Below are 17,163 nucleotides of genomic sequence, written 5' to 3'. Positions count from 1 at the left end.
CCTTTGCCCCTCCTCCCTCATTCCTGAGGTTTTCTCTCAGAAAGGAAGGTCTTTCCAGGCCATGTGAAGCAATCGAGGTGAAAGCCCAGGATTTGTTTGCCATTTCCTGGGTTCCTCTTGCAGCAAAAGGGAACCCAGCCAAAGGGTTCACAACTTCCACCCACAGGTTCCACTGGAAAACACATCAGTGCAGGTTCAGTTGCAATGGACAATAAAACTAATGGACAATAAAAACAAACAACATGTGAAATAAAATAGTAATAATAACAGGTATCATGTTTGGAGACCTCCTCTGTGCAAAGACTTTATGTTCCTTCCCTCAATTCATCCTCATAACAACCCTAGGTGAGACTGCTGCCATTATTCCATCCACAGATGTGGAGGTTAAGGCTCACAGTGTTCTCACAGCTAGGAAGCAACAGGATCAGGATGGAAATGCTGACCTGCCTGCCTCCCAAACCCATGTCCTTAAGAGCTCTGCTGCACTGACCTTCCAGCAAGAAGAGTCAATCAGAGATAGGTGGGGTGGGAGGCAACTGGGGTGCAGGGGGCAGAGGTGGAGGGGAGAGAGCGCTCAGAAAAACCCCAAGGGATAAAGCGTGGTGAAATGATACTGTGGCATGCGACTGTAGGTATAAAGGAGCACCTCAAAGGAGTCGGGGCCATCAGGAAGACAAGGAAGAACATTCCCTTTCCATGGTTCCCATCACCTGAGTCAGTCCCACCACCTTAGCATGACAGCAAAGGCCCTTCATGGGCTGGCCTAACTCCTCAGCCACTTCGCCTCCTCCCAGACCCTGTCGCCACAGCCCCCCCACACACACCTTGCCAACACGTTTGTTTCCGGCACATACTGTACGCTTTCATGCTGCTCCACCTCCGCACGTGCTGGGCCTCCTACGTGCACTGTCCTTGTTCTCCAAGGAAAGGGTCCGTTTGTTCCTCTACTCTCCCTCTTCAGTCCCAGGCCCTGTGCCACCTCCCCAAGGAGCCTCCAGGTACACACATCTGTTATTTGGCATCCACTCCTCATCTTCCGTTGCAGGGAGCCACCCCTTTTCCTTGTCTCACAGTCTCCTGGTTTGGGTGGAGATGACCACCCCCACCTCCACCCTCAGTGCCCAGCCCCAGGGTGGTGTCCATGATCCAGATCCAACCAATCAGCAGATTCCTGGGCCCTAGGCAGAGGTGAATACCACGTGGGGGAACCTGGCCCAGTGAGAGTCGGCCCGAGCGTGTTTGCTCACCGGGGGTGCCAAGCTAGTGGTTTACCTGCCTGGAGCCACTGGGGGCCATCTTCCCCATGAAGGATTCCTGACAACACGGTATGAGCCCCTAGATCCAACTGTACCTGAAGCCACAGACTTCAGTGACCCATAAATACTCATCACCAATTTCTCGATTTTCTGAAGGTTGTCCTGTCATTTTTTTTTTTTAAATCTCAGTACCCAAGTACCCTTCATATCAGCAGACAGTAATGTCTGCTTAGCGCCTTTCATTGGAAAAGTTTGAGGGAGTCCCTGAGCAATTCCCATGCATCTTCCTCAACTCTCCACTGCACTCCCTTTGCTTGGTCACACTGCAAGTTCCTTTGTGAGTCTTCCATATTCAACTAAGGAGGGCAGGGATAGAGATTGACTCGTCCTGAGCCTCCAGGGCCCCAGCCCTGCCCTGACACCCAAGAGGAACTCAATGAAGTTTCTGCTGAATGAACAAATGACTGGATAGGGGACCAGGGCTATTTTACCTCATGGCATTTCTGGGGCTGTGTCAGATACCTCTGAACCTAAACTAATTCTACACAGCAGCCAGAAGGATCCTGGGAAAACCTAAATCAGGCCTCATCACTCTTCCACTCAGAGCCCTCCAAGGCTCCTATTTCACTCTAAGAAAAGCCAATGTCCTCACCGTGGCCTTCAAGGCTCTATAGGATCCGTCCCCTCTCACTGGGCTCCAGCCACACTGGTTTCTTGCTGTTACTCTCACTCCAAGCACGTCCCAACTCAAAGCTTGGTACCTGCCAACCTCTCTGCCTGGGAAGTCCTTTCCCTACATGCCAATGGTTCCTTCCCTCCTCCCTTCTGATCTTTGCTGAAACATCCCTTTCTTGGTGAGGCTGTCCCTGGCCTTCTACGTAAAATTCAACCTCCCCGTAGCATCTAGCACTTTGTATCCCCTTCTGCACTTGTTTTTTCTGCATGGCACTTCTCATCATCCAAAATAACTATATAGTTTACATATTTTTTGGTCTCCCTCACCTGAAAGTCAGTCTCAAGGGAACAGGAGTGGTTTGTTTCTTCTCAGCTGTCTCCCTGATGCCAAGGACAGTTACTCAGCACTCAATCAACATTTGTTAAACGAATGATTGAGTAAATGAATGAAAAAACAAATGAACTGTGAGGACGTAGGAAATCCAGAGAGAAAGGATCTTGGCTCATGAACATCTGAAAGGTCCAGGGCCTGGAAGTGGCCATGGACAGGAAGCAGAGTAAAGCCTGGTCCTCAAATTAAGATGGCTTAGGCTGGGCATGGTGGCTCATGCCTATAATCCCAATACTTTGGGAGGCTAAGGCAAGAGGATCGCTTGAGTTCATGAGTTCAAGACCAGCCTGGGTAACATGGTGAAACTGCATCTCTACCAAAAAATACAAAAATTAGCCAGGTGTAGTGGCGGGGGCCTGTAATTCCAGCTCCTCAGGAGGCTGAGGTAGGAGGATAGCTTGAGCCTGGGAGGCGGAGGTTGCAGTAAGCCAAGACTGCAAGACTGCACTCTAGATTGGATGATAGAGCCGGACTTTGTCAAAAAGGAAGGAAGGAAGGAAGAAAGGAAGGAAGGAAGGAAGGAAGGAAGGAAGGAAGGAAGGAAGGAAGGGAGGGAGGGAGGAAGGGAGAAAGGAAGGGAAGGGAAGGGAAGGGAGGGAAGGAAGGAAGGAAAGAATGAAAAGAAAGAAAAGAAAAGAAAAAAATTAAGGAGAACCAATTAAGATGGCTTGACCTAAGTTTAGCAAGTGTGCATCCTTTCTATTAATTACCTGTCTAAACATAGGTTGTATGTGAAGATGTCCCACACTGGAGGAAATCCCTTAATCCTCTAAGCCCCTCACTGTGGAGGGCAGAGCTTCCCAGGGAGAGAGTTGGGGGCAGTGGGAGGGGGAAGAACCCAGGTTTGGGATGTAAGTATCTCCAGCCACAAGTCCCAGGCCTCCTGTTGGTGACACTACAGCACTGTCGCAACCAGAAGTCACAGAGCACTGTGTCCCCCCTGCACCAGAGACCTGCTGTGGCTTTCCCTGAAGCTCCAGGGAGAAGCCAGAAGTGAAATTGAACTGTATGAATATCCTCTTGCAGAAGGCCGGCTTCCAAATGTCCCAGCTGATACTTGGAGCACCCACTATAGCCAGTCAGTCTCCTAAGGGGCTGTATCTGTACCAGCTGGCTTAATCTCTAGTCAACCCTATGACAACCACTATTGTCATTCCCATTTTACAGAAATAACAACCACACTGAGAGGTGAAGACATTTGCTCAAGGTGACACAGTTTGTAAGTGACATAGCAGGAACTTGAACTTGGGCAGTCTGACTCCAGAATCCCAATATTGGGTGCAAGATAAAATAAAAACTCACATTCACTCACCATTTACCAGATATAGGTGATGAGCTGAGCACTGTAAGTTCATTTTTTCACATCATTCTCACGGCTGCCCTGTGATAAGGGTATTTAAGCATGACCAGAGAAGTTGGCAGACTCTCCCAGGTCAAAGTGGAATGGTGGAACAAAGTGAGAGGAATTGGGGCTAGAACCCAGTTCTGCCCCCAAAGGCTATAAAGAGAGCCCAATCCCTGGTCCCTGTTGTGAAGTGAGCAGTGTAAGAATTCTGGGGAGGACAGAGACCAGCAGCTGTGACTTGTGCCTCCCCCAGCACCAACACCCAGCCCTTGCTCTGCCCATAGAAGACACTCAGTAAATGGCTGTTGGGTTGACTTAGCAGGAATAGGAGGCGCAGGAGCAAGGGGCTAGGGCTAAGCTGAGTGTCCTTAAGAAGACTTTGACCTCTCTGGGCCTCAGTTTTTTCTCAGGCTCTGGGGGACTGTGATGTGGGGGTTAAGAGGATGGACTCTCCAGTCAGAGCCAGAACTGCTCACCAGTTTTACCATCAATCCACCATGAAAGGCCACATGGCACAGTGGTTAGGAATGCAGACTGGAGCCAGAATGCTGGGTTCCTTCCCAGCTTCTCCTCTCCATAGCTGTGTGATCTTGGGGAACTCACCTCACATGTCTGGGCTTCCCCATCTACAAATGGGATAATAATGCCCACCTCCTAGGCTTACCTACATCATAGCCAGTGTTAGCTCCACAGAACGACTCAGAGCAAGGTTTGAAAAGAATTCAGGGCTGGGCGCGGTGGCTCATGCCTGTAATCCCAGCACTTTGGGAGGCCAAGGCAGCTGGATCACAAGGTCAGGAGATCGAGACCATCCTGGCCAATATGGTGAAATCCCTTCTCTACTAAAAATACAAAAATTAGCTGGGTGTGGTGGCATGTGCCTGTAATCCCAGCTACTCGGGAGGCTGAGGCAGAATTGCTTGAATCAGGGAGCTGGAGGTTGCAGTGAGCCGGGATCATGCCACTGTACTCCAGCCTGGTGACAGAGCAATCATCTCGAAAAAAAGAAGAAGTCCAGCTTAAAACCCTTTTCCAACTTCCCGTGGCATTTGCAATAAAATCTGAACTTTTCACCATGGCCTACAAAGCCCTGCACACCTGTCTGCCATCCCTTTGACCTCGGTGCCCTGCCGGCTGTGCTCTGGCCATCCCGGCCTGGGCCACTCAAGCTCATTCCTGCCCGAGGGCCTTTGCACCGTTGCTGCCACCTGGAAGCTATTTCTCCAGATCTCAGCAAGACCCTTTTCTGAGGAAGGTCTCAGCTCCAAAACGTCCTACTCCAGAAAACCCACCTTGACCACCCACCTAACGAACCCACACCCTTGGCCTTCACACCACCCCATTTCGTGGGTTCCACAGCACCTTCTCTCTCTCTGAAGTTATTCATAAACGTGTTTACCAGCTGCTCAACCAGAATGCCAGCTCCATGAGAGAGAGGATCATTGTCTATTTTGTTCATTGCTGAATCTCCAACCCCTACACCAATGTCTGGCACATAGTAGGTGCTCACTCAAGAATCAATGACTGACCCTTCGAGGCTTCTGAATGCAGAGAGAAAAATAGAGCCCTAGTCCCGAGTGGTAACAAAGCCATTCCCAACTCGTCCCATCCCAATGCTGTATTAGAATCTCCTTCTCTGCCCCCTCTGCAGAATCACGTCCAGAGGAGGGGGTTCGTCTGTTTTGTTCAAGGGTTCGTTCGCGACAGCGTCCCCAGGCCCACAACAGCGCCTGGGGCACAGGGAATCCATGAACTGCTTTGCTCCTTTCGGAGCCTCCATTTGTTCATCCGCAGACCAGGAACAACAGCACTTGCCTGGGGCTGTCGGATGAAGGCGCTCGGGAGAGTGCCTGGGCCCGAGTGGGCGCCGCAGCAAGTGAGGGGCCACTTTTTCCGGGGCACAAAGGACGATGGAAAGAAGCGCGACCGAGCCCCGTCCCAGCCCCCGCCGCAGGCCTGCAGTCCCGGGCCGGCCATCCCAGAGGCGGTATCCGGCCAGGGCGGCGCAGGGGGAGCCAAGAGGCGCGCACTCTTGGGGGCGCGCGGGGGCGGTGTCTACACTCCGGGAAGGGATCGGGCTTCCAGCCGGCAGCGCCTGATCGGGACTTACCCATGGCTAGCGGGACTCCGTGGCGTGCTGGGGACGCTGGGGGGCCGGGCGCGCATCCCCCGGGCCGGAGTCCCCAACGCCGCCGCGGCCGGACAAACTTTGCGGCCCGCCCCCGCCTCTGTCCCTCCTGCCCTGCAGCGCCGCCAACGCCACGTCGGCCAGCCAGGCCCCGGGGCCTGGAGGCGGGACAGAGGGAAGCCCGGGACCGCCCCCGGCCGCCCCAGGCCTGGCAAGGACCCCCTCCCTCGCCCACTGTCCTCCCGGGGGCCCCCACCCGCCGTCTCCCGGGTCCCCTTCATTGTAGCCCTCCCCTAGAGGGGACACACTGGCCAGCCATCCTCCCTAGTAGAAGACCCCACACGCACTGTCTTCCCCGGCCTCTTTGCAGGGAAGAGGTGTCCCAATCACTGGTCCACACTTGTCTGGCCTCCCCAGCGTGTGCACACACACAACACACACAACACACACATCTACACCGAGTGAGACACTCGCGCATACCCACTGGAGCCGCTCACTGTCTCATGGATTCCTCCCTCATTCACTCCACGCTTGTGTTTGGACACCACCACATGCCAGGCACTATGCTCCGCTTGGGATGGGCTGAAGAACAAAACAGGTCTTTTGTTTACCTTCTGGGAGGGGAAGAGTTTACATTCTAGGAGAAGACGAAAAAGAAATAACTAAAGGATCCTGAGAAATATCAGCTAGTGATAAAGACTAGGCAGAGAGTTAAACTAGGGTGGTGGGTTAGGCAGGCACAGGTGGCTGAATTAGCTCGCTGATCTTAGGAGAGGATATCTGAGCAGAGACCCGGCATTCCCCGCAGAGGGAACAGCAAAGGCAAAGGCCCTGGGGTGGGAAAGAGCTTATGGGGTATAAAGAACGCAGAAATGAAGCCAGAGTGTCTGGAGCAGAGGAGAAGACAGGGAGAGAGGAGGGAGATGGGGGCTAAGGGAGGGGCTTTGGTGGGCCAGGGTCAGGAATGTAGATTTCACCCCCATCAGCAGGAGAGATAACTGGGGAGTTCTAACTGGTTAAAGGGCGGGAATACTCAGCCTTCCCACCTGGGAGGCTGTTGCAAGGTGAGAAGTTGGTTTGGGCTCATGTCACAGTGGTGAGGTTGGAGAAAAGTAGGCAGATCACATATACACTCAGTAAGAACTTACAGACTGGAAGAGGGGCAGCTTGGGACTGGGAAAGGAGATCCAGAGTTCTGTCTTGGCTGCGTGACATTTGAGGTGCTCAGCAGGTATCCATGTGGAAATAGGTGGGCAGTTGGCTATGAGCCTGGGATTCTGGAAAGGGGTAGGCTGGGGACACCACCATTAATGCTCACTCGGGCAAAAATGCATGTACAAGCCCAGCACTCACATGGGCGCAGCCTCATCCAGCCTCTCAATACGTGTTCACAGATAGGCACCTTCGCACATGTGCACCAGTAGCTGTACCCTCACCAGCCAAAGTCACAGCGACCCCTACCGTACAGGTGGATACACAGGCGTTCTTCCATGCTACAGGCACAAGCAGGTATCTCAGCAAAGATAACAGCATCCACAAGACCTCTGACCAGGGGATCCTTGCACAGTTTCAAAAATAATAATAGCTGGGGCAGTTTGAAAACATGGCTCCAGAATTCGTCGTTCCTTCCCTTGAAATCAAAGTGGGCTTGTGACTGGTTTGATCAGTAGCCTGTAAAGTGACACTGTGTAACTTCTGAGACTGGGTCACTGGAACACTGGTGCCTGGATCCCTGAGCCTTCATGTAAGAAGTCCGATTACACGGAGACCCTCCTGGTATTCGTGGCCTAGTGGCATCCTCTTCTCTTCTAGATGTCACTAGAAGTATCACTTAGCAACTTACTTCTAATGAATAGAAGACAGCAAATGTGGTGGATGTCATTTTTGGATTAGGTTATAAATGATGGAGATTTCTGTGTTGTTCAGTTTCGAGATCTCTCACTCGTTTGCTCTGATGAAGCCTTTGAGCTGCCATGTTTCGAGCTTCCCAATGGAGAGGCCTACATGGTGTGAAGCTACTGAATCACATAGCTAATGCCTTCAGGCAATAGCCAGTGAGGGACTAAAGTCCTTAGATCAACAGCCCCTAAGGAGCTAAATCTGGCCAACAAGCTTGTGGTCAGCTTGGACATGACTCTTCCCTCAGCCTAGCCTGGAGGTGGCTCTAGTCCTGGCTGACACCTTGATTTCAATCTTGCAAGATTCTAAGCTCTTGCTCAGAGCTAAGGTGTACTAAATTTTTTATCCTAGAAGACATGAGATAATAAATGTTTGTTTCTTTAAGCCGCTAAATTTCGGGGGTAATTTGTTACACAGTGATAAATAACTAATACACATTTCATTATTGTTAATTATCTTGATTAGAAAAAGGAGATGGATCATCTCCAGGAGAAAGTAGGGATTAGGTTATATCTACATGGACACTGGGAGGCTTATCACCCTCGGCCTTGAATCTCTCCTCTGACCCTTGAACAGTTAACCATCAGAAGCTGAGAAATCGGTGAGGATAGTATCTAACTTTAATTCAGTGTGATCTTAAGGGACTGAAAATGCCTTTGCAAAGATTAGAGAGTGAGAGAAATCTGGCATGGTTGACTCCATCTTGCCTCTAACCTCACAGGCTACCTGTCTTCACTTATTTCTGGGCATAGGCCAAGCCAATCATGAGAGGAGTTTAGTTTATATTTTAACTTCGAAGTAGGGATAATAATCGCTCCCTAAAACTAACCCCCTCCTTGCTCAGGGACTGAAGCCACCTTTGTAAAATTAATGAAAGTCCATGAGGTTAGGATTATAGGATGGGCCTGAATTATGCTAAAATGCAGATGTGGTTTTGATAATTCCTTACTGTTCAGGAGTCAGGTGGCCAGAGGTCACAAGATTTGTAATTTTCCCAATTGCTCGTGTAGATATCAGCACTATTGTAGAACCTAATATTCATCTTTTGAGATATTTTTCATGCTTTCACATCCTGGCAACCAACTGACCCCACCTGGACCAAAGATTCATGACTCAACTGGTCCCGTGGCCCCCATCTAGAGGCAGACTCAGTGCACGGGGCCATTTTCCATATCTCGATGATTTCAACCCCCAACCAATCAGCAGCACCCAATCCCTAGCCCCCTGCCCACCAAAGTATTTATAAAAACTCTGGCTTCTGAAGTTTTCAGAGACTCATTTGAGTAATAATTCCACCTAGCCCACTAGGCAAACTCCTAGTCCAGGAGTTTGAGACCTGGCCAGCAGGGCACAACCCAATCTCTACTAAAAATACACAAAATTAGCAGGGCATTGTGGCTCACACCTGTAGTCCTATAGTACCAGCTACTCGGGGGATTGCAGCAGGAGGACTGCTTGAGCCTGGGTGGGGGGTGGTCGTTGAGGCTGCAGTGAGCCCTGATCGTGCCACTGCACTCCAGCCTGGGCGACAGAGTGAGACCCTGTCTCAAAAAAAAAAAAAAAAAAAAAAAAAAGACATTTAAGCTACTGTGTGACAATTTGTTATAGCAGCAATGAGAAACCAGTGCAGAAGGGTCTGTCCCTTCTGCTGGGGTTGCTGGGCTGGTTGATGTGGAGCTCATCATGAGAAGGGGAGCACTGCTGGAGATAAAGCCATCAAAGAGGAAAGCAATAGAGGCAGCCAGACACATCGTGTGAGCCCCTGGGTCCAGCTGCATCTAAAATAAACTTCCTTTTGTGTTTAAGCTTGTTTCTGTCATTTGCAGCCACCATGGCGATGAATAATGCAAAATGTATCCCCATTAGGCAGTCACTGGCAGTGCTGTGCTCAGTCCCCTGAATGCCTTGCCCTTCAGAGCGCATGACTGACAGTCAAGCTGGCATCTGCATCTGGGCTCTCTCTGCCCCTGCTCTGCTGCTCTGTGGCAGGCCAGGAGCACAGAGAAAGTAACATCTCTTGGGAACAACCCTCAATCAACGACTGCTGTCTGAGTACCCGGCTCCCTTGCCCCTTGGGTCTGAGGCCTGCGTCATCTACACTGGCTTCTGTTCCCCAGTGGGATTCAGCTGTAGTTGCCTAGAGTGGAAATGGGCTCACCTTTCACCGGCTGCCTTCCTGTCCTTACCTCACTCCTCTCCTGGTGTTTCTTGAGATTACAGTTGTCTAGGAGTTGGAGACCAGCCTGGGCAACACAGTAAGACCCCCATCTCTATAAAAAAAAATACAAAAATTAGCTAGGTGTGGTGGCTCATGCCTGCAGTCTTAGCTACTCAGGAGGCTGAGGCCAGAGAATCGCTTGAGACCAGGGGGTTTGAGGCTGCAGTGAGCTGAGATCATGCCACTGCACTCCAGCCTGGGTGACAGAGTGAGACCCTGTTTCTTAAAAAAGAAAAAAAAAAAAAGCAGAGACCAAGGAGAAGGGGGAGTTCCATGGGAGATGAGTTTGGAAGAGGAGGCAGGGATATCATGCAGGACCTCCTGGGCTGAATAAGGATTGGATCTTTATCCTAAGTGCAGTGGGGGAGCCACTGAAAGGCTTTAAATGGAGTTTCCTGCCACGGAAGCCAGAACTAGTCTGACCATAGCAAGCCTGGGTCTTGTAAGTATGTTTTCATGCAGATTGCTAAGGCAAGGGCTCAGATGAATTTGGTAACCATAGAGACAACTATGTGGACACTAACAATTATGATAATGAAGCCACAAACTTGGGAAACTGGGAGTTATAAATATAATTGGTTCTGGGTAGGTTTTGAGTAGTCTGGGCTGATGAAAGGTGCTAGAAACCACATTATGCCAACAGAAAGGGTCTTATGTTTGAAAAAGCGACCTGCCTCGTGTATGAATGAAACCTAAGGACTGCAGAGCTCAAGGCACTGGTATCATAGCAACCCTCAGACCAAAGGGGCTTTTCTTTGGTATTTCAAACAGCGCCCCAATGACTGGGGGATGGAAGGAAGGAAAATGAACACATGAAGAGTGTCTGCTATCCACCAGGCACCCTTATGTTGAACATCTTGTTTAATTTTTATAAACACTTGCCAAAGTAGAACTAATTATCCCCATTCTGAAGATGATTAAACTGAAAATTCAGAAAAATGATGTTGGTGGGTGTCACAGTGTGCCAGCCATTTGTGGCTGCCTTTCCAATAGCTATGCCCAGCTCCTTTGCTCATTGCTTGTAGAACACATCTCCATCTTCAAAGGCTGAAGATGCCAGATCCTCACTTTTCCAGCTTCCTCTGTAGCTAAGCCAAAGACACATGAGTCAACTGTGACCGATGCCCTTTACGGGAAGTGTGATGGGGAGAGGAGAGGCGTCAGCAAAGGATTTTTCTCCCAAATCAAGAGAACTATACAGGAGGTACTGCTCCTCTTCTTGAACCAAATGTTTTTGTGTCTTCGGATAATGTGTGGAACTTTGGTAGCCATCTTGAGATCAAAAGGTGACAAGGATAAGGACCAAAACAACAGGCTGAGGCTGGTGGAAAGAATGAAAAGACCCCGTGTCCTTGGTATCTAATGACAGCTGGGACCTTCCACCTCTTGAAATTATTTATTTATTTATTGAGACGGAGTTTTGCTCTTGTTGCCCAGGCTGGAGTGCAATGGTGTGATCTCGGCTCACTGCAACCTCTGCCTCCAGGGTTCAAGTGATTCTCCTGGCTCAGCCTCCCTAGTAGCTGAGACTACAGGCACATGCCACTACGCTCTGCAATTTTTTCTGTATTTTCAGTCGAGATGGGGTTTCGCTATGTTGGCCAGGCTGGTCTCGAACTCCTGACCTTAGGTGATCCACTTGCCTCAGCCTCCCAAAGTGCTGGGATTACAGGCATGAGCCACCACACCCAGTCACACCTCTTGAAATTTTGGGAGATAATAAATGAACTTATTGTTTATGCCAATTAAGCTAATTAGTTGACTGATGTTACTTGCAGTTTAAAATATCAAAACCGGGCCGGGCGCGGTGGCTCAAGCCTGTAATCCCAGCACTTTGGGAGGCCGAGATGGGCGGATCACGAGGTCAGGAGATCGAGAGACGATCCCGGCTAACACGGTGAAACCCCGTCTCTACTAAAAAATACAAAAAAATAGCCGGGCGAGGTGGCGGGCGCCTGTAGTCCCAGCTACTCGGGAGGCTGAGGCAGGAGAATGGCGTAAACCCGGGAGGCGGAGCTTGCAGTGAGCTGAGATCCGGCCACTGCACTCCAGCCTGGGTGACAGAGCAAGACTCCGTCTCAAAAAAAAAAAAAAAAAAAATCAAAACCATTGCACTCTATTAATGGTCCCCCAGTATCATTCTTCCTCTACTTCCTTTTAGTAATAATAACACAGGGTTTTAGCTGAGTTCATGACTGCCCTGCTAAAGAATATACTTCTCAGCTTCCTTTGCATCTTCCATGTGACTAAGTTCTGGCCAATAGGATAAGAGTGGAAGTGACATGTGCAACTTTGGGCCCAGTTCTTAGCTGGTTGATCTCTTTTTCCTGGTTGTCATCACCCTTTTTGCTGAGTGGAGAGGGCAACAAGTAGAGTAGACTCAAAGGAGGAAGCAACAAGTTGAGAATAACAGATCTGGACTGTTTCATAAGCAAGAATTAATCTCTCTCATATTTAAGCCACTATTTGTAGGTTACTTTGTTACAGCAGTTTATTTTGTTTCCTAGCTAATTAATACAGTAACCACAACACACCTCCACTCAGTAGTGGTACAAGTCAGGGTTCTTGTTGCAAGCCACACAAGGATGGGGCAAAGGAGAGGCTTCTACAGTGGGAGGTGGTTTCTGTGTTTCCCAAGACACCACACAATGGGAAGCCCCTTCCCCGCCAAGGAGCAGTGGTTGGATCCTGGGGGTCCATTTTTAATTGTCATCATACTAAATACTCCATAATAATCATAGCTTCCATTTCGAAGAGCGTATCATGTTCCCAGCACAGTTCTATGTGTTTTACCTCGTTACCCATTTAATCGTAACATAAACCCTACAAGGTGAATATTATCTACAATCTTCTTTTACAGATGAGGAAACTAAAGCACAGAGAGGTTAAATAACTTACTCTTCCTCAAACATGTCAAGCACACTTCCTCTTTGGGGCCCCTCCTGTCTGGAAAGATCTTCCCCCAGGAATCCATTCACAGGGCTCAAATGTCACCTTTTCGTGGACACCCTCTCAACCACTTTATTTAAAATTAGGCCGGGCATGGTAGCTCACATACGTAATCCCAGAAGTTTGGGAGGGAGGCTAAGGCAAGAGGATCACTTCAGGCCAGGAGTTCGTAACCAGCCTGCACTACATAGGGAGACCCTGTCTCTACAAAAAATGATAACAATTGGCTGCAAGTGGTGGCACATTCCTGTGGTCCCAGCTACTCAGGAGGCTGAGGTAGGAGGATTGACTGCTTGAGCCCCAGGAGGTTGCACCACTGCACTGCAGCCTGGGCAACAGAGCAAGATCCTGTCTCAGTTAAAATAAAAATAAAAAAATAAAATAAAACTGGATCATTCCCTCCGACCCCACTCTACTACCCATAGGGTAACCATATATTGTATCATCCAAAATTGGATGCTTTTGAGAGTAAAGAGGGGACACTAGGCTGGGTGTGGTGGCTCATGCCTATAATCCCAGCATTTTGGGAGGCCGAGGCAGGCAGATCACCTGAGGTCAGGAGTTCAAGACCAGTCTATCCAACACGGTGAAACCCCATCTCTACTAAAAATACAAACAAATTAGTTGGGCATGCTGGCATACACCTGTAGTCCCAGCTACTCAGGAGGCTGAGGCCCGAGAATCACTTGAACCCGGGAGGTTGAGGTTGCAGTGAGCCAAGATCATGCTACTGCACTCCAGCCTGGAAAACAGAGTGAGATTCCATCTCAAAAAAAAAAAAGGCAGGGGCACTAATGATAGTTATTCCAGGGTAACAGGTAAAAACTAGGGCTGTCCCTGGCAAGCCCAGATGCAGGTCATCTTTCCCATCCCCCTTCCCCACTTGATTTATCTCCTGCTAGCCCCTGTCAACGACACATTTTCCTTATGTGTTTATTGTCAGTTTCTACCCACTAGAAAATAAACTCCATGGAGGCACTAATAATGATTCTCTATTTTCTTTACAGCTCTGTCCTCAGGGCCTAGCACAGTGCCTGGCCTATAGTAGTTACTCAATAAATATTTACTAAATGAATTAGTGAATAAATGAATGAATGGGCATCTGGTGCTGATGGGTGGGAAGTGAGGAAGAGGCCATAGATTCTCTTTCAGGCTCAGAAAGGGCTAAAAAGTAGAAGCCTCCCTCCCCTTTACTGCTTGGCTGTTCTACCCAGAGCTCAGCTGCATATTTGGCAGCCAGAGGTCAAGGCCTCAAAGGGCCATGCTTGGTGCAGTCACCCCAGGCTCACAGCACCTCTCTTCCAGCAAGAAAAATCCTCTGGGACCAGGCCACTGTCCTTGTTCTTTCAGCTCCCTGCCTGTCCCCAGTGCCAACTTGCTCCAGCCATGTGGAGCTGCTGGTTCTTGTCCAACCCAACTGTACCCTGTGTCTGTTCTCGCTGCCTGGAACCTGAGCACCCTCCCACTCCACCCTCTGACTGAGCTTTCCAGCACCTGAAAAACTCAGTGAAGATGAAGATATGAGAAAATGAGACATGAGTTTGACTGAAGCATAAATAGGCACAAAACTTTGGGAGGGTAGTTTGGCTGAGGTGTTGAGTTTCAAAGTGCTTGTCACCTACAACCCAGTGATATCACTTGGATAAGCCTGCTCCTGCAGCACTGTTTATGAGACAAAAAAAAAAAAAAAGAAACAAAACTGGAGGAGTAACGTTGTTAAAATGTCCTACAGATTCCATGTAATTCCTATCAACATTCCAATGACATTTCTTGTAGAAGTAAAAAATTCTAGAATTTATATAGAATCAGAATAGACTCCATATAGTCAAAGCCATCTTGAGCAAAAAGAACAAAGCTGGAGGCATCACATTACCTGACTTCAAAATATACTACAAAATTATAGGAATCAAAACAGCATGCCACCAGCATAAAAACAGGCACATAGACCAATGGAACAGAATACAGAGCCCAGAAATAAATCCACACACTTATAGTCAATTGATTTTCATCAAAAATGCCAAGAACACATAATGGAGAAAGGACAGTCTTTTCTATAAATGGTGTTGGGACAACTGGATATTCATGTGAAAGAAATTAGACCCTTATCTTATATCATATGCAAAAATCAACTCAAAATGGATTAGACTTTAGTCTAATGTAACAGCCAAAACCATAAAACTCTTATAAGAAAACAGGGACAAAATGCCATGGCATTGGTCTGAGCAATGATTTTTTGTGTATGACCCTCAAAACACAGGCAGCAAAAGTGAAAATAGACAAATGGAATTGCATCAAACTAAAATGCTTCTGACCAGTCAAGAAAAAAGAAAAAAGAGTGAAAAGACAAACTACTGAAAGGGAGAAAATGTTTGCAAACCATACATCTGATAAGGGGTTAATATCCAAATATATAAGGAATCCAATCCAATAGTAAGAAAGGACAAAACCTGAATTAAAAGTGGGCAAAAGATCAAAAGAAATATTTCCCAAAAGAAGACATAAAAATGGACGACGGGTATATTTTAAAAATGCTCAACATCACTAATCATCAGAGAAATGCAAATTAAACCCACAATGAGATATCACCTCTGACCTGTTAGAATGGCTATGATAAAACATAAGAAAGATAAAAAGTGTTGGCAAGGACGTGGAGAAAAGGGAATCCTTGCACCCTGTTAATAGGAATGTAAATTAGTACAGACATTATGGAAAACAGTATGGAGGTTCTTCAAAAAATTAAAAATAGAACTACCTTATGATCCAGCAACCCTACTACTGGGTACATATCCAAAGGAAACAAAATCAGTATATTGAAGAGATGTCTGCACTCCCATGTTAATTGCAGCATCATTCGCAATTCTCAGTCTAAGTGTCCATCAATAAATGAATGGATACAAATATGGTACATTTATATACATAATGGAATACTACTACTCAGCCTTTAAAAAGAATGGAATGCTGTCATTTACAGCAATATGGATGGAACTGGAGGACATTGTGTTAAATGAAATAAGCCAGGCACAGAAAGACAAATATCCCATGATCTCATTTGTATGAGGAAGGTAAGAAAAGTTGAACTCATGCAAGCAGAGTAGAATGGTGGTTACCAGGCGCTGGGGCAGGAGGAGGGAGATTGGGAGGATTTTGAGATGTTAGTCAAAGGACACAAAATTTCAGTTAGGAGGAAACATTCATGAAATCTATTGCACAACATGGTGACTATAGATATAACAATGTGTTGTATTCTTGAAAAATGTGCTAAGATAATAGATTTTAAGTGTCCTCATCCCCAAAATGATGAGTATGTTAGGTAACATTAACTAGCTGGATTTAGCCACTCCACAATGTACACATATTTCAAAACATGTTGCTCATGATAAATACGTACAATTTTTAATTTCCCTTATGTACCTCTTCATCTGGCTGTTCATTTTTTATCTTTTATACTATCTTTTATAATAAACTGGCAATAGTAAGTAAAGTGTTTTTCTGAAAAACAACAAACTGGAAACAACTGCTTAGCAACAAGAAACTGCCTGACCAAGTAGAAGGATGTGGTAGTTCTGTATGTACTGATATGGAATATAGTCCGAGATAAATTGTTTAGGAAAATGAAATGCAAGTTGCAAAAGAACCCACAGTATGATGTCATTTATGTTGGAAAAAAGGCCACAATGATGTGTGAGTGTGCGCACTGAATAAAAGAAAGTTCTGGAAAGAAACTAACGGCCAGCGGTGTCACAAGGAGGATGGGCAGTTTATTTATATGTGTGTGTGCGCGCAAAGTTCCGTATTGTAAGAATTTGCTACAGCCTGTGTTATTAGCTTTGTAATGAAACAGGTAGAAACTGAAAAAGTTTAATTCCTCCCAATTCAGTTTAGGTTCTGTCTCCGGAAAACTTTCCTGGATTCCCCAGCCCCCACTCCCCGCCCCATCCCACCACCCCCACTGCCCTCTCTGAGTCTCAATTTTCTTTTCTGTAAGGATTTTCATCATTTAATCTTATTTCTTCTGAATGCACTAAATGGTAGTTATCCTAGCACTTAAGAGGATGTCGGAAACACGGTTCATTGTCTGACCCTTCCGACACTGACTAGTATGAGTACATTCTGGGGGGAATTTAGGAGTCAGGGGAAGAGGTGTTCCAAAAAGACACTACTAGAGGGTGCACCTGTCCAGGAGGAGACTCCTTAAGTGAGCAAAGAGCGTCCGACGTTTTTCTCGAGAGGAGCTGAAGTTCTCCGGAAAGAGACGACCAACTGGGAGGTGATCTCCCAAAACCGGTTGCGGGAATCACCGAA

General features: G+C 47.7%; 1 protein-coding gene across 18 annotated transcripts in view; it reads right to left on the bottom strand.

Moving 5' to 3' along the window:
* SLC2A10 (solute carrier family 2 member 10) overlaps nucleotides 1-17,163 on the bottom strand; it is a 36,847-nt gene that overhangs the window by 18,926 nt on the left and 758 nt on the right. For 3 of the 18 annotated variants that reach the window (XR_012419497.1, XM_074005465.1, XM_074005468.1), the window contains exons 1-2: nucleotides 17,034-17,157; nucleotides 9,881-9,964 (exon numbers count right to left, since the gene is read on the bottom strand). The exons of 1 other annotated variant lie outside the window; for it this stretch is intronic. Coding sequence is in view for 3 of the 17 variants with exons in the window: in XM_065523237.2 (XP_065379309.1) it covers nucleotides 5,778-6,076 (299 nt within the window). In the remaining 14 variants the exon portion in view is untranslated. Of the gene's footprint in view, nucleotides 1-5,777; nucleotides 6,197-6,275; nucleotides 6,378-6,943; nucleotides 9,144-9,852; nucleotides 9,965-17,033; nucleotides 17,158-17,163 lie in introns of those variants that run through there. 14 more of the 18 variants (XR_012419499.1, XR_012419498.1, XM_005569254.4 and 11 more) reach the window with 10 other exon arrangements.

This window comes from Macaca fascicularis, chromosome 10 (genome assembly GCF_037993035.2).
Source record: "Macaca fascicularis isolate 582-1 chromosome 10, T2T-MFA8v1.1".
NCBI lineage: Eukaryota > Metazoa > Chordata > Mammalia > Primates > Cercopithecidae > Macaca > Macaca fascicularis.
The sequence above is the reverse complement of the archived record's forward strand: the minus strand, read 5'-3'. Positions and strand labels throughout refer to the sequence as shown.